The 26,117-nt window shown below is 31.3% G+C and overlaps 1 protein-coding gene across 1 annotated transcript; it reads right to left on the bottom strand.

Annotated features, from left to right (window-relative positions):
- Positions 1 to 12,915: 12,915 nt before the first annotated feature.
- On the bottom strand, positions 12,916 to 24,878 carry LOC134711698 (fasciculation and elongation protein zeta-2-like). The gene is made up of 8 exons (XM_063572476.1): positions 24,517 to 24,878; positions 18,279 to 18,387; positions 17,463 to 17,621; positions 16,928 to 17,036; positions 16,363 to 16,619; positions 15,257 to 15,332; positions 14,667 to 14,732; positions 12,916 to 13,137 (listed from the first exon to the last, which is right to left on the bottom strand). The coding sequence occupies exons 1-8, from the start codon at positions 24,828 to 24,830 to the stop codon at positions 13,121 to 13,123; spliced, it is 1,107 nt and encodes a 368-aa protein (XP_063428546.1). The 5' UTR covers positions 24,831 to 24,878; the 3' UTR covers positions 12,916 to 13,120.
- Between the last annotated feature and the right edge of the window lie 1,239 nt (positions 24,879 to 26,117).

Below are 26,117 nucleotides of genomic sequence, written 5' to 3'. Positions count from 1 at the left end.
TAGATAATTTTGTGTTTTGCTCAGAGCTCTAGTTATAAAAAAAACAATGATACTCGAACTAAACATGGCTGGTATTTCTGTATAATAATTATCAAAGGTACCAGGATTATAATTTAATACGCCAGACACGCTTTTCATCTACATAAGACTCACCAGTGACGATCATATCAAAACAGTCAAAAAGCCAAATAAGTACAAAGTTGAAGAGCATTGAGGACCCAAAATTCCCAAAAGATGTGCCAAATACGGCTAAGGTAATCTACTCCTGGGAAAAGAAAATCCATAGTTTTTTCGAAAAATTCAAAGTTTTGTAAACAGGACTTTATAAAAATGATGATATAAATGATATTCATGTCAACACCCAAGTGCTGACTACTGGGCTGGTAATATCCTCAGGGACGACATGTCCACTAGCAGTGGCATCGACCTAGTGGTGTAAAATAGTTATCAAAGGTACCAGGATTATAATTTAGTACGCCAGACGCGCGTTTCGTCTACATAAGACTCATTTCTTATAAAACATATTTTACACATCAATTTAGTCCCAATTACTACAAAAGGAGATGTAACATATTTTACACACATCAATTTAGTCCTAATTACTACAAAAGGAGATGTTTTAAAAACATGTTTTACACATATCAATTTAGTCCTAATTACTACAAAAGGAGATGTTTTATAAACATATTTTACACATATCAATTTAGTCCTAATTACTTCAAAAGGAGATGTTTTATAAACATATTTTACACATATCAATTTAGTCCTAATTACTACAAAAGGAGATGTTTTATAAACATATTTACACATATCAATTTAGTCCTACATACTACAAAAGGAGATGTTTTATTAACATATTTTACACATATCAATTTAGTCCTAATTACTACAAAAGGAGATGTTTTATAAACACTAGAACACACCCGTGATATCGCGGGTTCGTGACTGAATTAAGGTATACAACTATGCGCAAGCCTTTATTTTAGTATTAGTATTGTCATCTGATAAAGTCATGCCGATTATAAGATACACAGTTTTTCTCTGCTTTCAAATCTTTCTGTTTGAACCTGTCGAACTGGAACTTATCAATTATTGGTAATATTAATTATTTGGAAAACAAAAGGTCCTGGAATGGAGTATTTTTTAATCAACAACATTGTCCTATATTAGTTATAAATAAAGATAAAATTCTTTGATTCGCTGTTTTACGTCATGTATGCCCACTAACAAATTGAAAACTGTTCCTCATTTTTAGTCTTGTTATCTTAGAAAGTCTTAATGATTAAAATACTACAATAGGTAGCTATGGGACAATTTAGTAGTGTCAACCCTGTGATTATGACCCGTGTATATAGCATATTAACCCTGAATACACCGTTTGGTGGTGCGCCTGTCAGATGCGGAACGTACAGATTAGGTAATAGGTAACAGGTGAATATACTATTGGTATCAGTATCGGACTCGACCCGGAACTTCTTAAATTATTGGCAATATTAATTACGTTGAAAACAAAAGGGCCTGGAGTGGTGTAATTTTCAATCTACACCTTTGTACTATATTAGTGATATATAAAGTTGAATTCTTTGATTCGTCGTTTTTACGTGATAACGGCTGAAAAATTGGACTTCGTAATTTTAGTATTATAGATATTTTACACATATCAATTTAGTCCTAATTACTACAAAAGGAGATGTTTTATTAACATATTTTACACATATCAATTTAGTCCTAATTACTACAAAAGGAGATGTTTTACTAACATATTTTACACATATCAATTTAGTCCTACATACTACAAAAGGAGATGTTTAATTAACATATTTTACACATCAATTTAGTCCTACATACTACAAAAGGAGATGTTTTATTAACATATTTCACACATATCAATTTAGTCCTACATACTACAAAAAGAGATGTTTTATAAACATATTTTACACATATCAATTTAGTCCTACATACTACAAGTCAAAAGGAGATGTTTTATAAACATCAATGAGATGATGTAGGGACAATTAAAGAAGATGACTTCCTTCTTTCTGGTCCAGAGCTTGACAGTGATGAGTTGTCACATTTAAGCATTTCTTATGATCTGACACTTCCTGCTTTCAAATTATAAGAATTGAGTGGGACAATGCCTGTATTCTTATTCTTTAGTTTTAAGTCGGTGAGGGTTTGAACAGCATGTTCAACAAATGCCTATGGTGCTTGAGCAGAGAGTTACTTCCTAAATGTTAATAACTTACCACCTTTGCTGAAGACAAACCCGGTAGAATAATATACACTTAAAAAAAACCCAATACAAATTTTTTTACATTCAAAAGGTAAACATCAAGATATTTCTTTGATAACTTTGATAGGCAGACATGTAAAACATGGATGGAAACATTTTACATAAGTAGATCTATGAATGCATTTTTGAACCGGTCATTTTCAGGAACAGAAGAATTGTCAGAATTCTAATAATATATATCGTAGATATATGAATGACTTACAGAATTTGTCCGAACACCATGATTACCATATTAAAGATACCCAAGGGATGTGCAAACACATTAGTCGAAAACATTCTGATAATGTCTTAGCAAACTAAGGGGACGACCATTTGATATTCTTGGGGGGGGGGGGGGGGGGGGGGGCAGAAGGATTTGTTTTTGATCGGTTATTTATTTTTGTAAACTGAGAGGACATATTATTCATTTTCTGCACTATTGAAGCAAGATTTTTCATTTTCATTAAAGCAAGGAACTGATCATTCATTTTTTACCACTATATTTATGATATTCGAAAAACATACAATTTTTTGAATATTTGTTAATTATGAATGATTAGATATAGGAAGATGTGGTGTGAGTGCCATTGAGACAACACTCCATCCAAATAACCATTTAAAAAAAGGCAAACCATTAATACATGTATAGTCAAGTCATTGTGTACCATTTAATCAGAATACTAGTAGATCATTATCCCCTTCAGAAATTGTAAGATTCAAGATTTCATTCATAACCTCAGACACATACTTGTGTACAATAGGACAATATATACCAATATTTTAAGATAATACATAGCGACACAGGACAAACGAAACACAAATACAAAGTAATAAGTATTTGGATGGAGAGTTGTCTCATTGGCACTCACACCACATCTTCCTATATCTATCTATATATTATAATAGACAATTGGTATAATTAGATTAAGTATTTTATAATTTTCTGAACGAAAAGAATCATTTATATTCCCAACCAATATACACGTATTGCATACATAATGTATTGTATTAAAGTTAATTTAGTTTGGTTTTACCTAGCCTCTTTCAAAAGTATTGTCAAACATATTTTGCCTAGCGGAGCGAGGCAAAAAAAAATATTGAAGGGTTTTGGAACCGCTGAAGGCCCAATAAGCTATAGACCTGCGGAGTTATTTATTTTCAATACATTGCAAGTCAGGTAATTTATTTTCAAACTACCACAGAACAAACCATTTATTTTTGTGTTTATCAAGGCTGAGTTATTTATTTTCAAAATCCTCCTGCCCCCCCCCTCCAGAATATCAAATGGTCGTCCCCTAAATGAAGGAAAGACAAAACACAACATTAGACAAAAGTTAAAAAACAAAAATATCGAACCCCAAGACAAATTCCCTAAATAACTGGGACGTGGAAGTAGTACAGGAGTTAGAATTTGCGAGTTGACATGAATTATCATTGCTATGGTAATAATTTAAAATTTAACTCTTGACAAAAACGTTAGACTTTTATAAATACTTTCAATTTTCTAACACAGAAATAGATTACCGTTGCTATATTTGGCAAAAAACCTTAAGGTATTTTGCCTTTATTTGTCCTTTTTAACTTTTTCATTCAAGCGTCAAAGGTGATCAGTCTTCTGTAGACCAAACCCATGTCTGGCATACATATTTTGAATCCTGGTAAATATGAATAGATTATTTAGTCTGTTGTAAAGCTGATTCATTCAAACTTTACAAGTTAAAAGGCTGTGCTGATTTACAATACGTCGATGAGATACCTACAGTGCATCTGAAATAGAGGGACGAAAGATACCAGAGGGACAGTCAAACTCATAAATCGAAAATAAACTGACAACGCCTGGCTAAAGATGAAAGAGGACAAACAGACAAACAATAGAACACATAACACAACATAGAAAACTTAAGAATAAGCAACACGAACCCCACCATAAACTAGGGGCGATCCCAGGTGCTCCAGAAGGGTAAGCAGATCCTGCTCCACATTTGGCACCCGTCGTGTTGCATATGTTATAAGAACAAGGGTAAATAGTCTAATTCAGTAGGTCACATTCATAAAAGGGAAGTTGATTGTAGTTACATCGTAAGGAACATATCCGATATCATTTGTGAAACGGTTAATCCATAACGGTCAACCAATCAGTCGTGATGGCGCGTGTAAAACTAACGAAGGGATGATTTCAATTGCACCGTTTGGAACTCTTGGTTTAATAGCTTGAACCTTCCTTGTGAATAAACTCATCATAGATACCAGGAATAAATTTAGTATATATGCCAGACGCGCGTTTCGTCTACAAAAGACTCATCAGTGACGCTCGAATCCAAAAAAGTTAAAAAGGCCAAATAAAGCATGAAGTTGAAGAGCATTGAGAACCAAAATTCCTAAACATTTTGCCAAATACAGCTAAGGTAATATATGCCTGAGGTAGAAAAGCCTTAGTATTTCAAAAAAAAATAAAAAAAATGTAAACAGTAAATTTATAAATATCACCATATCAATGACAATTTATGTCAGCACAAAAAGTGCTGACTACTGGGCTTGTGATACCCTCGGTGAGCAGCAACCCTCTATCAAGAAATCATGATAGGAAATGCCAGCACGGGAATATCGTATCAATTGGGAGATATATACCCCGTATGCAGGTGATGCTGGAATGTTGCTAATTTGAAATGGAAAGTTCACAATTGGAAAGCTGAAATCATATCTTTTGTCGTAAAGTTTTGTTTTCAACCGACCCCATTGTCAATTTTTAGATGTAAGTCAAGATATGAGGCCCACTTAAATATATATGTTGTATCCTTAATCTCTAGTTCGATGGGATAGATGCGTTCAATATAGTGATTTTAAGGCTCTTAACTGCTGTAATAATCTGATTGTAATGGAATTTTCTATGTTTACTTGAAGATCGTGTTCTGCTATGGGTCTGTTTGCTGTTGTTTCTTTTTCTGTCATATTAATACTTCTTTGAAATGTTCATTCCACCTATATAACTCTCTTGTTTTCTCTCCAACGTTATTAGATGACCCTGTTTGTTTTTTACTGGCATGTTGGTGTTTTTTGTGGCCACACAGTTTCTTTGTGGTTTGATAAACATCATCCATCCTTAGCTCTGAAGCAGCCTTTATAACCTTTTTCGCCATTCCTTCAATGATTTTTTTTATCTTTTCTAGTGGCTTTCTTAACCTTCTTATTGTAGTTGGAGCATTGACCCATTAATCCAGCTTTTAGTCTATCAGAGTATGTATGACAGACCTTTAGTTATTTCCTGTTGTCAATCAGATTCCAGGTCTCTGGTTTTATCCATCTTTATGTGTTTGTTGTTTGAAACCTAAGATTTTTTCACTGGTCTTTTTAAACAGTTTTCGCACTTCTTGCCATTGTTTATCTACTGTTTTACTTTCTTCTATGTAGTTAGATTTACAATTTTCTAGAACTTGAAAGCAGTTCTTTTGTTATAATTTGAGGTCATGGTTGGTCAATCTGATGTTTTATTCTCTGCCTACTGGTGATACCCAAGTCAGCTTATCCATTGTGTGGGAACAGTTTCCCAACTAGTACAAGATTGTTCAGCCCACAAAAGTCTACTTGATATTCTCCGTTTTCGTTCATGATTCCACTTCCATGTTTTTCATTATTCTCTCAAATTATATTTCCATGTTTTCCATTATTCTCTCAAAATTCTGTTATGTCACACTTTAGCATTGAAATTTCCCATGATGATTGTTATGTCTTTTTGGAGGATTTTCTCTTCCTCAGCTTGGAGCATTTCATAGAATTCCAACTGTATTTCTTTATCAGCTTCATTTGTTGGAGAATAGACTAGAATGATTGAGGTATTTATAGTACTCAGTCTTGCTGTCATTATTCTGTCATTGACTAATTGTATTCAATGAGTGATTTTGTAGACGCTTTTATGTTTGCTGAGGAGGAAGGCAATTTCTCTCTGGTGTTTGTCGTCTTATCTTCCAGAGCATATGATTTTTTTCTCCTGTATTAGTTAGATTTTTTGCCAAACCCTTTCCATCTGCATTCACTTATCCCTAGTATGTGCAACTTGTTTTCCGTCATTTTTCTTACATTTGGGAAATCGTTTGTAGTCTAGACTCTTACACTTCGGTGTTAACATGAATATCAATTATGTGTTCATTTTAATAAATTTCCTGTTTACCAAACTTTGAAATTTTCAAAAGACTAAGGTTTTTCTTATTCCAGGCATAGATTAATTACCTTAGCCGTATTTGGCACACCTTTTGGGAATTTTGGATCCTCAATGCTCTTCAACTTTGTACTTGTTTGGCTTTATAAATATTTTGATATGAGCGTTACTGATGAGTCTAATGTAGACGAAACGCGCGTCTGGCGTACTAAATTATAATCCTGGTACCTTTGAAAACTATTTACACCACTGGGTCGATGCCACTGCTGGTGGGCGTTTCGTCCCCGAGGGTATCACTAGCCCAGTAGTCAACACCTCGGTGTTGACATGATTATATCAATTATGTGGTCATTTTAATAAATTTCCGGTTTACCAAACTTTCAAATTTCCCATGTACGAAGTTTCAGTCTGTCGTTTTACATAGTGCATCAGTGATCAAGGTTAAACCGTGATTTATCTTGTCAATGTGAAGGTTTCGTAGTTTGGTCTGCTTTGGTTATTTAGCAAAAAGTTACCTATTTTTGGTGTATGAAATTTATTTTCCAGATGTACATGGTGGTCTGGTAGGGTCATCTGACCTTGATCTGATTAGCATGGATCATGGATAACGATAAGTTAATGTGATATTAAGTCATAAAACCTTTATCACAAAGTTTTTCACAATCAACTCAATCCTGACCAGGTGAGACATTTCAGTGACTGTGTGTGTAATCCTCGTGTTGTTTTTTTTCCTTTTTAGTTTCTGCACCTTTGAGTTGGTTCTCAAGGGTTATGCCACTTCCCCTAGTATATATACCACTACTGTGGATTCATTATTATTCGTTGGATACAAATTTTCGTGAATTTCGTGGGTACAGATGAGAAACGAACTTACATGTCAAATTTTCCATAACGTTCTATACAGACTTAGGCAAAACCACGAAATTTAAATGTCCACAAAAAAGTTTTTATCAATTCATGAAAAGTGGTACCAACAAAAAGAAATGAATCAAAATTTCTAGACTTTAAAATGTTATTCGCATCTGTTCAAGCACTCTGCATTAATTAAGGAGTAACAGCAAAGACTAGTTAGGTTGGAGTCAGAATTAAGTGTTTGGGTAGTCACATGTCTTCCATTAGACTGTAACCATATGAACTAGCACGTTACAAATCCAGCTCAGTATGTCAGTCTAGTACAAAGCAGGGTTAATATTCATATTACATTAACAGGTCCTCATTTATACATTGAACGTATAGGCATTTAATTTACAGTTGGAATTTAAGGGAGGACACCTAAAGATTGATGTAGGATAAAAAACTTAAATCAAATTGTTTGGGGGCTGGGGGCAACATTGCTGCAAGTTTTGTTAATCCAAAATCGATTTTACATATATCCATATAGGTAAATCAATTTTTCCCAAATTAAGTCAAGGGGGTAGGTGGTCAGTGAAAAAACTATGTGAATTAAGTTTTTTTATCCTACATTGAACTTTTGATGTCGTCCCTAAACAGCAAATCATCTTCATCTTTCTAAGCTGTTCTTGTTAAAATAACAAACCTGAAGCAATTGTTGATGATGAGATAAAACAAGCATAACCTTGCCTTCTTCAAATTTTCTTTCAGTTATCCAATGATAATCAAATATAAAAAGACTACTGGTTTCATTCAGCATTTTAATATTACTGTTAATCACAAAACACAAATAAGACATCAATATAATTGGCAGAATTATATGTTAACATACTAACTATAAATGTTTCATACCCTGCAAATTGATATAGTTTAGTTATACCAGTTTGTCAATATGACAATGAGTTGTGTCATTTTTGTTTTTTTACATCAACAGAGTTTTGCTACTTTCACGCTATTTAGAGTTATCAATAGTTAAGTAATTTTTCTTGTGTTAAGCATGAGACTTTGGAATACTAATGGGCAGTGATTGAGCTGCAGAGTTTTGCTACTACCAGGCTTTTTAGAGTTATCAATAGTTTAGTAATTTTTCTTGTCTTAAGCATTAGACTTTGAAATACTAATGGGCAGTTATAGAGCTGCAAACTTTTAATTCACGTACTAGGTAAGCAAAATTTTCAAATTTTATTTTTATTAATGGATATTATTGTATCTCATATTTTCTTTATAAATTATAGACAATTCCGGAATTTCTACTTAATTTTCTGATAAAGACTATTTACCAGTTAAAAGATTATTGTCAGAATAGCCTTTAAATACATTGTTAGTGTAAATAATTACATTATTTTTTTATCTTAATTCATATCTGACTCTTTGAGATATTAAAACTCAAAGTATGCAAAATTTATTGTAGAAACTTCTTGTTTGAGTCCACGATGTGCATAAATAACAGCAGATTTCTCTCTGTATAAAGTGTCAAAATCTTTTTACACTGTAATTTCTTGGATAAATATAAAATGGATACTTTATTCATATCACAAACTATTGTAAAATTATTGCAATAGATTTAGAAGACTGTGACTGGATTCAATGATAAAAACTTTCCTTACAAAATTACAACAGATATATATTAATGGTATTTACAGTTACTGCATTCTATATGTAGTGTTCTTTTCCAGCCATGAAAGTTATCAATCTGAGACAGACATTGCTGCTAAAGTATGACTTCTTATTTAGATTTTTTTTAAACTTTTAAAAAGAAGCACAACATACTACTGCAATAGTCTATTTCTTTTTGTTTATTAAATATTTGTAAATGTATAATGAATAAAACAAAATTTCCATATTCTAAGATTTTAAAACATATTCCATATATCTCTGATTAAAATGGTATTGGCTTTAAAACATTTAACATCTGCATATTTAAGTTGAATGGTTTCTTAACTTTAGGATAGATTGTAACCTTATCGGTTGTATGGTTTCCTGCCACAAATAACTTTATAAACTTGTTAATTAAATTGGTATTTCTACCATAGTACTTAGGAGAGGATATGAATGATTGGAGTGAGTTGAATTCACAATTTCACTTCCCACAGGGTATTTAAAAGCAAGTAGACACTCACAAATACATAAAAAGATATATAATACTTCTTAAAACAAGACAAAATATACAGTAAATATTACACTATGTAAGTCATATTTGCACATTGCCCATATATATACACATAAATAAAGCTAACAACCATTGGTTTCAGCTTACTGGCATGAGTGAGTAAACATTAACAATGATAAACTTTATGAGAGATTTCTCACGAGATTATTAACACTTCCATCTGTACAAAACAAAAACTTTTATCACATACAAAGCTAGTTAGAAATATGTATACCTCAGCACAGTGTACTACAACTATTGTCTTCTTATCTAGTTTAATTAAAAGTTCTATGATTAAAATATTGAAAAGTATATTTATATAATGTTTACTTGCCATATACTTTATATGACAAAAAAGTTGGCAATTTCTCTTGGTTATTAAAATCGCTACTTTTATCTCTTTCAGACATAAAAAATTAAAAATGTAAATATTAAATTAATAAAAGACAATTTTATTCTCATTGCTAATTCAACAAAATTAACATTCATGAATCATTTTATGTACAGACATGAACAAGATAATAAAATCCATGAGTAAAAATTGCAATTGTACTTCCTGAAAACAACGACCTCCAAATATAATTTCCCTTGTATACACAAAGTGATGTTAAAAGCTGCAAATAAACAGATACCTTCGGTAAATGGTAGAAGATTCAGTGTCATTTTCAAAGGGTTCAGAAACAAGCAGGAAAAAAAAATCAGTATTTTAGTATGAATAATGTTTATATTTAACTCTTGATACTATGCATCAAGTGTTGTTTAAGAATCCATTAATGAAAATATCCACAAAAATGTGAAATATAGTATAATTCTGGTGCATATTGCAGATCATTTCAAGCAAAATTTATGAAGCTGGTTTAATTACAGCAATGTTCATCATGTCATATTCAGGTTAAATAAAAAATAACATCAAATGATTTAAAAAAAAATTATAGTACATTGTAGGTCATTAAAAGAGAATATAAACAAATGTAAATCATAAGTATATAAAGCCTAATAAATCGGTGTATATTTGATCTGGTAGAAAAGAGACAAATTCAGAAATTCTGAATATTTGATTATTAGAAATATTGGTGGGATTTTACCTCATGTAAAACATATACTGTTAACCAACTTATTTTCGCAGATACTTTATTTCGCGTTTATCCCTATCTAGTCAACTTTGCGGCTATTTAATTTCGCGATATTCTTATTTACTAGAGGTGTTTAAATAAGGTAAGATCCAAGTTAAACATATTCGCGAAATTAAGTTGGTTTACAGTATTATAAAAAGACCTGTGAAAATATAGTTAACTGACTTCAAAGTAAATTAACAGTTCATAAATTTATCACAATCATAATAAAATAGTATATTAAATGTGTGATGCAGATGCAAAAAAATAAAGCATTGTTTTCTGGAGCTGGCCAATTAACAAATTCACTGTCAAAGAGTCTATACATGGATCACATTACAACTATGACAGATGTCTTTAACTGCCTTTCAAAAAGGCTATGCTTGGTGTATTAAAACATAAATACTCTTTGTGGGTACCCCGTACCATCACCTCAAAGAATAATTATTTTTGTCACTTAATACAACTAATAGGAAATGTAAATCTTCAACCTAAATCATATATAAAAATTTTATCAGAATATCTATCTTTGCTAAAAACTGTTATAAATGACAGACTTTTGTCGTTAATAAAACCATAAAAATTAAGAGAGAATAGAAAAAGATCTATAAAATAAAACAATATCACAGTTAATATTTCTTTTGATTTTTAAATAAGGAAAAATTATTTAATCTAAGGGGCATGAGAGACACTAATCTTTGTGGATTTCATGAATTTGACTATCAATTCAAACATAGCAATTAGATTTTAAAATGTCAGACACTTCATATTTTTCAAGGATACATTGTCAAAGTCATATTTCACATTCAAAACATTTTTATTTTTATAGATAAACTGTTTCCAGGCATTGAAATAGAGAATTTTAGAATAATAATTATTCATCCTTCAATTACTTCCCCTGAAACAATTAAAATTTGTATGCTTGAAAAACTGTGAGCTCAAAGTAATAAAAATTGTTTAACAAATAATAAAAAAAAAATTAAGCACAAAAGGAAATTTAATACACTTCTGTAGAATAAAACTTGTTTAACCAATACATATGACAAATGCAAGTCAAATAAGTAGTTCATCGCCTGTAAAAATATGATAGTCTTATTCTGAACTATATCTTCATGAAAGATTACCATATCTTAGTATGGTTTAAAAGATAAAAAAAACACTTTTTTGATTGGTCATGGATTATGAACTAAGATGAGATGTATCTCATAAATTATTCAAGCGCTGCCTTCAAAATATACAAATAAAATACTGCTAACAAACATTCACACAACTAAATAATAAAAAACATTTTGCATGTGCTATGGAACTGTAATATCTTTGGTAACCATTTGTTCTATGTGGGACACAAAACTGAAAAAGAATATAACAATATAATTTCATGTTAAAGGATAAATTATATGATTCATTCAACAAACATTGAAAATAACAAGAATGTGTCCCTAGTACACAAATGCCCCACTCGCATTATCATTTTCTATGTTCAGTGGACCGTGAAATTGGGGTAACATCTCTAATTTGGCATAAAAATTAGAATGATCATATCATAGGCAACATGTGTACTAAGTTTGAAGTCGATTGGACTTCAACTTCATCGAAAACTACCTTGACCAAAAACTTTAACCTGAGGCGGGACAGAAGGACGAACGAACGGCAGACGAACAGACGAACGGACGCACAGACCAGAAAACATAACTATCGTAGGTGGGGCATAAAAATAAATCACAAGTTTAAAAGTCTACATTACATGTATTACATATACTTTCCAGAAGTTTTTGTTAAATAAGATAACTGAGATGCTTTTTTTTGTAATTATGTTAAAGGGTAACTAGCTACGAGATATATAAAAAAGTAAGATTTTTTTGGTTTAATCAATAATGTAAGTGAAAAAGTGAAATAATAATTTGCTTTTAGCAGCAAAAATGGTTCAATTTTGGCAAATTAAGTGAAGAAACATTGATAAATACTCATTCACTTGCAAGTGAATTAGTCGACCTCATTAAATCCATATTCATGTGAACTTCAATTTAACCCCTAACTAGAGATTGACAACGCATGAATTATACGTGTACAGGTTATTTAAAGAAAAAGAATGTCAACACTGAAAGTGAATCTACGGTAAATCATTTGATTACTGATTCAATCTATATAAAATCATTCTTATACGGTTAAAAACAATGATAAACATACATTTTTAATCTATAAGATAAAATCAAACAGACCTATAAAAATCCTATTGCACCTGTTGGTTTAATCTATTCATATCATTATTTATGTTTACATCTCTTGTATGGTCATCTGAGGTCAAATCAATAGTTTGCAAGTGAATTAGTCGACCATATCTTAGTATGGTTTAAAAGATAAAAAAAACACTTTTTTGATTGGTCATGGATTATGAACTAAGATGAGATGTATCTCATAAATTATTCAAGCGCTGCCTTCAAAATATACAAATAAAATACTGCTAACAAACATTCACACAACTAAATAATAAAAAACATTTTGCATGTGCTATGGAACTGTAATATCTTTGGTAACCATTTGTTCTATGTGGGACACAAAACTGAAAAAGAATATAACAATATAATTTCATGTTAAAGGATAAATTATATGATTCATTCAACAAACATTGAAAATAACAAGAATGTGTCCCTAGTACACAAATGCCCCACTCGCATTATCATTTTCTATGTTCAGTGGACCGTGAAATTGGGGTAACATCTCTAATTTGGCATAAAAATTAGAATGATCATATCATAGGCAACATGTGTACTAAGTTTGAAGTCGATTGGACTTCAACTTCATCGAAAACTACCTTGACCAAAAACTTTAACCTGAGGCGGGACAGAAGGACGAACGAACGGCAGACGAACAGACGAACGGACGCACAGACCAGAAAACATAACTATCGTAGGTGGGGCATAAAAATAAATCACAAGTTTAAAAGTCTACATTACATGTATTACATATACTTTCCAGAAGTTTTTGTTAAATAAGATAACTGAGATGCTTTTTTTTGTAATTATGTTAAAGGGTAACTAGCTACGAGATATATAAAAAAGTAAGATTTTTTTGGTTTAATCAATAATGTAAGTGAAAAAGTGAAATAATAATTTGCTTTTAGCAGCAAAAATGGTTCAATTTTGGCAAATTAAGTGAAGAAACATTGATAAATACTCATTCACTTGCAAGTGAATTAGTCGACCTCATTAAATCCATATTCATGTGAACTTCAATTTAACCCCTAACTAGAGATTGACAACGCATGAATTATACGTGTACAGGTTATTTAAAGAAAAAGAATGTCAACACTGAAAGTGAATCTACGGTAAATCATTTGATTACTGATTCAATCTATATAAAATCATTCTTATACGGTTAAAAACAATGATAAACATACATTTTTAATCTATAAGATAAAATCAAACAGACCTATAAAAATCCTATTGCACCTGTTGGTTTAATCTATTCATATCATTATTTATGTTTACATCTCTTATATGGTCATCTGAGGTCAAATCAATAGTTAATTAGATGGCGTCTGGGCTAACATACACACGAAACGAACCTACATATTATCTACACCATGCTCTGTATACTGTTTATTTTAGACTTTTGGTAGTTTGGATAAATGTTTTACATTGTTATAAATCAAATATGAGAATTTGAGTCAAATCAGTGACCATGAATTTGACAGCTATTGCCCCTTTAACTGATCTGACTGTGTTGTGTTAGTGTAATAAATATTGCTCAGATATGTCATCAAAATAGACTGCATCAGGATTTACATCTAAATTTGACTCAAAAGTGTAAAATCTTTCTATTTTCAATCCTAAGTGTTCATATTATTTTCTTATTACTAATATGGGTTTATGGAGGAAAAACTGTTATTGATGACCGACCATACAAGGGCTGTATAGCCAGTCAAGGACGTTGAAAACTTCCATTTGTGTCATTGGTGTAACTTATCTTTTAATACATGAGGATACACTTATTCTCTAATTTGGTTTTATGAGTCTTTGTTTACTCCTTGGTTTTGATTGTTGTTGTCTTTCAATCTATAATAATACATTCTTTTGCCACTAGCCTTACCTTTAAGTATATAATCTGTTAACAATGTAGGTACTGTAGGACTGTCTGCATTTATAGCTTTCAGAACTGAAATTAAATGTTTGGTAATTACAATGCCATTTATTTTCAAATCAAGCCAATAAGAAAAATGCTTTTAAAAAATCAAATAATTTTAACTGCTTTGAACTGAGCTGCCATGTTCCTAGTGCATCTAAAGAATTTTATGAAAATATTTTTTGTGTGGTTCAATCCTAGTTTAGTGTCCAAATAACTGAAAAAGTAAACAATGATGCACTAGCTCTTGTCTGGTCTATTGATCACATATATGATAAAAGTGGTATCTTTTTTTTCTTTCTGGGAATGACACCGATATACTTTTTGTAATTTTGAAAATTTCGTGTTGATGCTCATTATTTGAATGTCTGTATTTATCTACTAACAATATTTTCCAACTTGGCAATTAACAATCTGACACTCATTTTATACAGACAAACATCAGTTTTTGAAGACTGTGTGTTGATCTCTGTATATGTTAGGGTTGCTGTCTCAAGGACTTAAGATCCCACTACTGTTCATGATAAAGTGCATTCAATTAAATTCTGTTAACTTACTCTTAATATAAATCTGTAACTGTTCTGATGTTGGTGGTCCTCCAAATGAATGGTATGGTATTACTGTTGTCAAGAACTATAATAACAAAGAATGCTCAATTATTGAACCAAAGATAAAAATAACTTTAGTGAAATAATTTTAAATAGAATACTGATGTGTTGATGAATGCAATATTTACTAGATTTTTTTTGTCCATTTATCTGTGTTTTGTTGTATGTTGAACTGTAAAAAGTTTAAATTGGAGGATTGTAATTAATTGCATGTATGATGCTAGAAAATTATTCTGATGATCAACTCAGATGAAGACTAAATGAAAATGCACCTTTTTGCTTTAATATATAATTATTGTAAATTTTGCATGGTTTTAAATGTTTTTTTGGGCAGCTACTGAAGCATGAAAATGAGGTCAAGGATAATGGACAAACATGTATGACAGAAAGCTCTAAATATATAAAGCATCTATATACAAGGTATGAAATATCCTGTCTTCTACCTTTTGAAATATAAAGTTTTATTCGAACATCACCTTCACTAGTTTTCGTTAAAGGGGAGATAATAATGAACTAATGTTGTGTATATATGTCAAGCACCTGATCAACAAAATTCATCCTGGACAATATGCACACTAAGAACATGTAGTATGTGTGTTAAAATTGTCTACAAATAAATATAGGAGAGCATTGAATAGTAGAAGTTGCAAGAAGAGTATGAAAATTTCAGCAAAAGTTATCAAAAATTGAAATAAACACTAAAATATTGCCACATCTACTGTAAATTGACAAAATAATGATTGATTATGCAAGGTGTCCAAATACTTTGGTTTTTTCTGCAAGGATAGGCTTATTTTGGACCATGAAAATGTGTGAGTTAAATTAGGATGTTGGAAAACTCAGGTGTCAGATTAGACAGGTTACACTATATATGCTAACAGAGTTCTCCCCAGGGCCTATAAGCATTAATGTGTTAAGGATTTGATGCTACCATTTTTATAATCAAGATGGCATTTACCTGTTCACAAAAATGCTTTATGAAATATCTGGGGAGAACACTGTGCAGCAGCAAAATGTAAATTTTCAATAAAACATCAAACTTAATAGATACTTACTGTACTGACAGGATTATCAGGGTGATTGTTCATACTGCTGTTTTTTGTTTTTTTCTTCTTTTTATCCACGTTATTATCTCTACGTTTTTTCTGGATTGTCAGCAGCAGAGAAATAAACTGATTTTTCAATTCTTTATCATATTCTAGTTCATCTCTTAAGGCTAATTCACGAATCAGTATTTCTGAAAGTTCTTTGATCACAATTTCATATTCTGCTAAAACTTCATTTAAAGCTGAACAAGACATTTCTTTTAATTCTACAATATAAAAGGAATAATATGATAAGGGAACTGCAAAGCAGAGCAATAACAGTGTTTGTCCTTTACTTAAAACTACTTTTTTTGGCTAGCGCCTTGTTAACACTTTCATCCAGGCATTAAACACAGAAAGATAACTTGTGTTTGCATTGTTTTTCAGCGGGATATATAAAGAGGTACTGCAATCATGGTAAACTGGGACTCATAAAAAGCTATCAGAAGCATAAATATATTTGGCAAAAGGTTTAATTTTAATCAATGTTATGTCTATGACATAAAGGAAATTGTCCTAAAGAATACTTTAATACCTGATTCTGTATAACAGGGAAGAATAGGGACTGGATCCCTGTCTGGCTCTACTGGGACTACATTCAATGTGGTGGGATCTACTGTTTCATCTCCATTTAAAGGTCCATCCTAAAATAAATGATCAAACACATGATTGTTTTTGTATAATTCATTTCTTTATTAATGGGAAAGAAGGGACTGTTAGTTTTTATGACTTTTAAAATTTGTGATCATTGCAGATGAATATGTTTGCATTCAAGAAACAACAATTTTGTTAGACTAATCAACATGATCATTATAAACACTTACACAGACTTCAAGTGGCTGATCAGGATTGACTGTCTTGGGAAAAGTTCAATCTAGAGGACAATAATTTTTTTCTTATAGAATTTCACAAATCGTGATTTTTAGCTTTTTTCCATAATCACGGTTGTGCAATAGTGACAATAGTTCACGTCTAACTCATAAAAGTTGGCTGGTATATAGTTCTCCCTTTTCACTTTTTCTGTACTATGTGATAAATTAATTAAAGGAATCATTTTCAAGACTGATTACCTGCATCATAGATTCTATTTCACTTATAACCTCTTCAGCAGTGGCTACATAATCTTCTGTTTCTGGATGCTGTAGACTAGATACTATGAGACTATGCATATCTAATGCCTGGGCTATTTCATCATCATCTGACAAATCTAAATTCATTGGTTCACTAGCCTGCAAACAAGAAAAGTATTGTCTTTTTCAGTTAAGTCCATTGAGCCTGTTGTTATCCAATTCTACGAAAATATTCTTCATTTTTCCATACATACATATGCATGTACATGTAACCAAAAGTTTGAAGTAAAAAGTGAAAATACTGCACATGTCAGTCTCATGATGAACTGCTAAATCTACAGGCCCGTAGCTCAATTTTTGAAATTTTTACAGGTCTGGGAGCAATTTTAGAAGCCTGAGCTGCCTGGGCTGCCGTTCAGCGTGAAGACTGACATGTATTATAATGTAGTTATCTGACAATGATATGATTTTGGCAAATTGCTAATTGTTTAAGGCTTACAGTTGCTAGCATCAATGTAATTTGGTCTCTTATGGATAGTTGTCTCAATGGCAATCATACCACATCTTCTTAAATTTATTAACATTGAGTGAAAGTTACAGTTTCTTATCCATTCTATTCAGGTAATAAAGTGTATCCTTGTTCTATGCTGAAAGTTGTCTATCAATAGATTTAAAATGTGGTGTGAGTGCCAATGAGACAACCCTCTATCTACATGTAAGTCACAATTGTTTTTGATTAATTGAAGGTCACATAAATGTACTTAAGTAAAATAATAGAAAGAGGACTGAAAGAAAACAGTACAAATTGTAACTCACTTTTCCTTCTTCTAAATGTAAAACCTTCTCTTTCATCTGTTTGACGTAAGATTTTGACCAATCTATTGGTAAAATGTTCCCATAATTCCCTGTAAGTGTCCACCACATTCTGCAATAAAATTAATGGAACTTGTTGATGGTCATATTTCTAGATAGATTAATGTGATATATTACTGCTTCAGTACTGATTATATTGAGCATAAAAAGTACATAAACCAGATTGGTGAATGATAAAATGAAATATTATAGCTTTGATGAAAATACTGTGAAAAGTGTTTGCTAATTAAGTGTAGAAAATGATACAAAATTGCAATTTTCAAGTCATTTAGATTGTCAAGAGTAGCATTTGTTTGTTCTCTCAATTTTTTTTGACAGTTAGAGATAAATGTCACAAAACCTATCTTTCATATTCTATATTTTATATCTGATCGTAGTTATAACACTTTTTCCTTTTAAAATCTTACATCCAACATTCAAATAAATCTATATGATTAATGTTCAGTGGAATATAAGAAGATGTGGGGTACATGTCAATGAGACAGCAACCAAGCCACAAAAATAACCAAAAAGTATCTAGAGGACAAAATACAGTCTAAAAGGGTTGAAAAGCCAGTCAAGGTCGTTAAAAATTCCATCATTGACTGTCTAAAAACAAAAGACATGTCTGTACAATGTCCAGTAGTACAGGTCTAGTGTTTATAAAAGTTGTGAATAAACAAGAATGTGTCCACAGTACACGGATGCCCCACTTGCACTATCATTTTCTATGTTTAGTGGACCGTGAAATTGGAATAAATTCTCCAAATTGGCATTTAAATTAGAAAGATCATATCATAGGGCACATGTATACTAAGTTTCAAGTTGATTGGACTTCAACTTCATCAAAAACTACCTTGACCAAAAACTTTAACCTGAAGCGGGACAGACGGACGAACGGACGGACGCACAGACCAGAAAACATAATGCCCCTCTACTATCAAAGGTTGGGCATAAAAATAAATAATCAATGATCAGTTTTAACATTTTGGTCATAAAATAAAGGTACATTATAGGCCTAAATTAAAATATTGTTTGTTTCCCCAATCCTACCCTGCCAAGCAAGGTGTGGGTAGGTAGGTTGGGAAATAATTTTATTTTTTCCAAAAAGCCTGAATAGTATTATGGTATATATTGGACAATGCTGTTAGCCTGAAAATCTGAAATGAATAAAATAATTTTAGACTTAGTTTTGACAATAAAATTTTATGAGTATATGTGGTCCGCCACTTTTATCCAGAGATAGGCTCGAGCATTGGCACGAATGCAGGTTTCCATTCATATTCATATGAAATATATATATATATACGTAGTACCATTTATACAGGGTCGGTCGGGATTGGGGAAACAAACAATATTTTATTTTAGGCCCTAGAGTATAACAAAAAGGTATAAATTTATAAACATTTTTCAACAATTGAATTAAAGCTTTCATTATTCTATTAGCTTCACCAATAAATTAATATTTTTTTTCTGTGATGAACCATGACAAATGTTGGAGAGTGTGTGTGATTCATTTCGACCTTCAAAAGAAAGCAAATACTCTGTTTCTCATTAATTGACTTACACTGGCCAAAGTCTGAATCACCTTGTGTTTACTATACACTATGATTAAAAATATTTTAATTACCATACAAAATCAATAAAGATATTTTACTGTTGTTTTACTTTTTAAATGTTTTTAGATACCATATTAAGATATTGAAAGGTCTTAGAAAATCTGTCAATTAATAATATATTTACTACAGTCATGATAGTGGTTTTCCATAAATTTTCAATAAGATAAACAGAAAATCAATACACTTGTTTTCATCACAGCTTAGGTTGGGGTAAAACACTTCTGTACATATTCTCAATACAAATTGATGATAATAAAACATCTATGCACAATGCACATAACAGATACACCTATGATCTAATAAATGTATCTATAGCTATAGCCATAAAAGAACATATACATGTGTAAAACCATTTATGTTAAGACAATTCAATTTTGGTAATGAACAAAAAATAATCTTATCAACATATATTCCATGACTGAAATAAGTTTGCAAATACAAAAGAACTAGTACATTTCTATTTTGGTGCATTGTGTTTGAGTTTCACTATGGGAGCAGTCTGAACAATACTTTTACTAGACAAAGTGTTTTAATCAATCCTATACTCTTGGCATCAAATTCAGTCAATAAAAATTTACTGGAATTCATGACCAAATGACTCACTTATCGATCAATACTCTTCAGTTCTAGTATGCAAACCACTACAAATATGTTATAAATACATAATCAGGATAATTGGGTTCATATTTAATAAGCATGATAGGATTAAGTAAATAAAATCTATAAACTTTCATCATTTTAAAACTGACCTTACATTGAGGAATACTGATGTTAATTATGCATGATACATTTGCCTGTTAAACCATTAAATTTACCATCAATATTTATTGCTCATTGAGTATTTGATTTTTTTTTATAAATTTCATATAGTACAAGAATAGCAGAGATTTGCCTCTTTGCCTTGAAAGCAAATATTGATCATATTTCAAACATATTCATAATAAGATCAATACAATCTCTACCCCCCCCCCCCCCCCCCCCCCAAAAAAAAAAAGGAATAATAACCGAAATATTGGTTGGTTCATGTACATGTACAACAGACCACACCAACTGAAATCCTACAAGACCTTTAATATTTTATTTAATCAATTTGTTACAAGTATTTTTCTAATTACATTTCTATTATAAAACAACCATGACAACAGTAAATCTGAAAAGAGTAATTGTATGATGACTCTGTGAGTGACCGCGACAAAAATAAAATAAAAATATAAATCAAATCAAAATGTCAATGGTGTTACCTAACATGCAAAATGCAGAATATGCTTGACCAATTGGATAATTTGAAAAACTATCTAGTAGGTGATTCTGTTACAGATATTAGCTATTCACTGGTACCAATGTCTGATCCAATATTTTTCGGTTCCAAAATTACCATTAATTTAAAGACTATTTTTTTTTTTACTGTTGTTTTAATAAAAACTTAATTATTGCATCTGCTTGACTTTTTATTGTCTTTTCAAGTAATGATTTTTACACTGCAGTTTAGGCCGTAGTTTTTTTATTTTTTAGTTTTACGAACCCTCCTACCCTAATTTTTGCCAAATAGGAAAAAAATTAAAATTAAAAATGTTGATTTTTATTTTTTTTTTCTCCTCCGACCCAGTGTTTTTCATGCAAAAAAAAAAAATTTTAGTTCATCACTGCATGAAAGAATCTAAATTTATGCTCTTGGTGATTTAGTAAGTTGTTGCACATTGATTTTCAATTCAAACCTTGTCAAGAAAAATAAAATAGTTGTTACACTAGTAGAAAATCTCCTGGTGAAATAATAATTTTTTTTTTGATATTGACGGTTGGTATTAAAAAAAAAATCAGCAGCAGCAGTTTTTTTTTTGTTTTTTTTTTCGTCCTCCTACCCATTGGTTTTGTCAAAAAATTTCGTAAAACTAAAAATATAATAACTATGGCCTTAAAGCTGCAAAATTATGAAATGATCATATGTTTATGTAAATGGTCTTTTGTTCCGACATTGGAAATTTTTGGGCAGAAAGAACTGACTAGCTGAAAAGTTCTGGAGGAACTTATTAACTACAAAGTTACTTTGTTCTTTCTCTGGTATAAAAGTTTCACCGCAACAAAGTGACTAGCTGAAAAGTTCCAACAGAACATATCAACTAGTTAGAAAGTTCCTTTTTTCCAAATTAGTCAAAACTGGAACTAATAAACTAGCCCAAAAGTTCCAACGGAACTTATTAACCAGTCACAAAGTCCTATTTGGAAAATTGATGCAAAGTAAAAGCACAACATATTATATTTGAACCTTTCAAAGGGGAACCAAGATACTGATTACAAAAGTCAAAAGTATTCCTCCCTCTCTTGTGGGTACTATGAATACTAATTTGCATGAAATTGTAACTTATTCTCTTTTATGTAAGCTATGAAATACAACTTAAATTTTGCTAACTAGTTGTTCTGTTCAACCAGAACTTTTTGACTGCACTCGGAATAAAACAAATAGTGGCAAAGTTCCATCAGAACAAAATAACTTGTTGAAAAGTTCTGCCAGAACAAAGTAACTGCATTTTTTTAGTTTTGGTTCATTTGTATGTTTTGAATTTTAGTATAAATGGGTCCATTTCACTGAACCAGTATATATGTACATTATTGTTCAGTGACCAGCTGAAGCCAGTTGAAGACACATTTGTCACTGTTATTTGCTTTCTAGTCAGGTTGATGTCTTTTAAAGTCTTTGACATACCAGTACTCCCCATCTAGCTTATAAGGAGTGTCAATCATAACAAATTTCCTAGATAACACCTCATTATAGAGTTACAAATAACTGACATCTGAATTTTTTTCTGGAACTCTGTAAATTCTGTCTTAGAGAGGAATTTTATATGAATACCATTGCATCAAACCAGGCAAACAAAACTGAAGGTAGGCAGTATTTTTACTTTAGATAGCCATGTTTGCATAGACCATAAAAAAATATGGATAACTTCAAAATGTATACTAAATACTGACTTGTATATATGCACAATTTACAAGTACAATTAAGAACATTTTTTAACAAAAAGATACTAACTAAAAAAAAAAGGTCAGCCTGATTCTTATTTTGTTTTGTTATAGTAGTAAAATATATCATTTAAAAGAGCCTGTTATATAATAGCCAATGAGACAAGTAGATCCACCATCTGAGTTAAATTGCGCTAGTAGCCAACACAAAATGTCATAATATGAATAGTCCACTGTATTGCCTTCAACTTTGAACAATAAAGTAGTTTACTTTTAAAAATTGTTATTTTGTTTATAAAACCACTAAAGATGACTGATACAGCAAATAGTGAGATCAAATGCATCCATATATATATAATCATCATTCCAATTTTCTTATTCTAAATAACAATCAACTGTAACTAACTTAAACAAATTCTAAATTTAACAAATGTAACAAAGAAGCCAATTAAACAAGCAATTAAACTTAATCTATTTCCATATTTTTTAAATTTTTTTTTAGCAAATTTTAATATTTATACATGTATATTTAATTTCTTATATATTAATCAATCAAATAAAATTGAGTATGGATCCATGGAATATCTCAAAGAGGCAACAACCCGACAAAAGAGCAGATAACAGTGGAAGGTCATCCATGGATCTTCAACAGAGTGAGAAAATCCAGCACCCAGAGGAGGCCCTCAGCTGGCCCCTAAATAAAAATGCGAACCAGTTCAATGAAAATGTAATCCCTGGCCGCTTTATACAGGCACCATAAGGAGCAAAAACCTTAATACCAGAAATATCAGTATATGTATTTAACAAACAAACCAAATAACATTTTACAGGGAGTAATAAAGTGTGGGTTCGTGGTCTCTGGAACCCAGACTGGTGTTTTAACTAAAATGGGTACTTTGGGGGCCAACTGAAGTTCAATCGAGTCAGAACGACTGATATCTCTTCAGTTCGTCTGTTCCTGCAGAGTCACTGTGTCCGGATACTTTGGCCTCTTCCACCAATTAAAGACTTCCTGATGTCCCATCACTACCTGTGTGTTGGCATGGGGACGGAGATAATTTTTCCTTGTAAATGTTGTTGAAAATACGTAAGTGACACATGTATCTCTTCTACAGATTTAAGTGTACCCTTGAGGGAGCTCAGAATAATAAATGAATCTATCAGTACATACAATTTGTATGCCATAACCATTTAATGTAAATGTGTTTGTGCGAATAAAATATTGTCTATATTGTCTACATAAATCTAGAAAGTTTTGACTTTAAAATTCATAAATCATTCCTTTTAGCAAGTTGAAAATGAACATCTCATATGAACATTCTAAATTCTTAGTCCAAATAATTATGACGTCTTGAACACAGGCACTGTACGTGGTCTTGAAAGGCTATTATATTTTTTTTCTTTGATAATTATTTGGACTAAAATGTCCTATGCGTTATTTAGGCAGCTCAGGGCTATTGTCCAGACCTGAAGCTGTGAAATAATAATTCTTATAGTTCCTATTATATTTTATGACCATGTCAATGATTATAAGAGTTGCTGTTTATCAGCATCCAAACTGGTGTCTGATGGTGTCTTTTTGTATTTTGATCATAAATCTTGATTTGTTAGTGGCAAATACTTACTGGCAATCTTTAACTACCTCTTCTTGTGTTCTAACTTGGACTGGAGCTATATGATCTACTTTGTCCTCGAAATTGCAGAAACATTTTGTGATTTTTTCATCAAATGTATTCACCAAATCTTCCAATGATTCAGACACAGTTTCCGCGAAGTTTTCAGAATGTTCACTTTCTTCATGAGCAGTTGACATGTCCGTGTTTAAAAGGCTACTTGTTTCACTTACACCTTGAAAATCACTATACTCTGCAAGTTCCTCATTCTCAAATTTTGCAAGTGGAGCCTCGAAATGTAGCTCCGCCATTTTCATTCCCCGCATCCTGACATCTCTGACCTTCACCTTTTAGATATTTATTTTTTATTTAGACTGAAGTGTTCATTTCATCAGAAGAAAGACAACTCAACACAGGCACTTGTTTGAAAAAAATCATGTGCACGATACTATCTGGATATCTTATGGCTTATTTATTTTTCAGATTCTCAAATTTAATTTATCATAATGGAGAGAGGGATAGTTAATTTTATCACCAATTCAATCACTATTAACTATGCAGACTATATCTTGACGACCAGTTTTCGTCTGTTGTTACGCAACTTTTTTACGGACTTGTTTTCTAAACACCATCTCATATTGAGCTGATATTTAGTTTGAGAGTCTACTGTGAGTGATAAAGCGTTTTTTTGTAGATTATTGGAGAGTCGGTTTATTGGCTATCAAACCACATCTTATTTTTATTGTGCTCAAATAAATCAATTACAATCCAAACTTATTTGTGTCCACACTATTTTGAAAAAAAAACTTCGTTAACCCAAAATGTTAACCAAATGTTAACTGCTAAAAGATTTGATCTATTTTTCAGAAAATAGAAGAGAAAAATTCATTCAAATTTTTAGTCTGGACAGGATATTTTGACCACCAAAGTCTTTCAAGATGGTCCAATTTTCTTTAAATTCCATGAAGTTTTGAAAAGAAGAAGTGTCTTAAAAAAATTAACCATTTCCTGTAACTTACTGCTGAGTCAATTTAACAGTAAAATGGGGAAAAAATGAACAAAAATGATTTTTCAATATTTCCCCCAGATATCGTCTTTTGAGCATTTAAGAAATCTTATGATCAAGAAGGTTTGACACAGATATTGAGGTCTTTTTAAGTTTTACTTGGACACATTTGTAGACAGAATGTAGGAAGTTTTATATACGCCAAGTCGTTTCTAAAAAAAAGTTACCATGCTACTTTAATATAATATAGTTTGAGCCATGTAATCTTCTTTGGAATGTTGACTTGCAAATTATAAGACAAGTGCATACCAAATTAACTTCACATTTATAGTGGTTAATCTTAATATCATAAACTTTGCAGCATTCTGTCAATATCATAATAGACAGGCAGAGCAACATAAACTCCATGGAGATGAGATGTGACAATGCCAATGCCAATACATATATGCATAACAAGTATAATTGACCTACCACTAGTGGTTCCCCTTAAATTGAACTTATAATAAACTAATTTTTTTTTCATCGCCAATGGAAACAGCAGGTCTAAGTTTTGCTTTTCAGGTAGCATGTTTATGAGAATTCTTTGATATTTGATAACTATATCCTT

The sequence above is a fragment of the Mytilus trossulus genome, chromosome 3 (genome assembly GCF_036588685.1).
Source record: "Mytilus trossulus isolate FHL-02 chromosome 3, PNRI_Mtr1.1.1.hap1, whole genome shotgun sequence".
Lineage (NCBI taxonomy): Eukaryota > Metazoa > Mollusca > Bivalvia > Mytilida > Mytilidae > Mytilus > Mytilus trossulus.
Note: the sequence above shows the minus strand (reverse complement) of the source record. Positions and strands in the feature narration are given on the sequence as shown.

Bases quoted from the DNA above. Each gene is read 5' to 3' on its own strand.
- LOC134711698 (XM_063572476.1), bottom strand. From the start codon at position 24,830: ATGCGGGGAATGAAAATGGCGGAGCTACATTTCGAGGCTCCACTTGCA. The intron at 17,037-17,462 runs GTAATCAGTCTT...CATTTATTTTAG, and splicing joins AAATAGAATCTATGATGCAG to GATGGACCTTTAAATGGAGA. The intron at 16,620-16,927 runs GTATTAAAGTAT...TTTATATTGTAG, and splicing joins TCCCTGTTATACAGAATCAG to AATTAAAAGAAATGTCTTGT.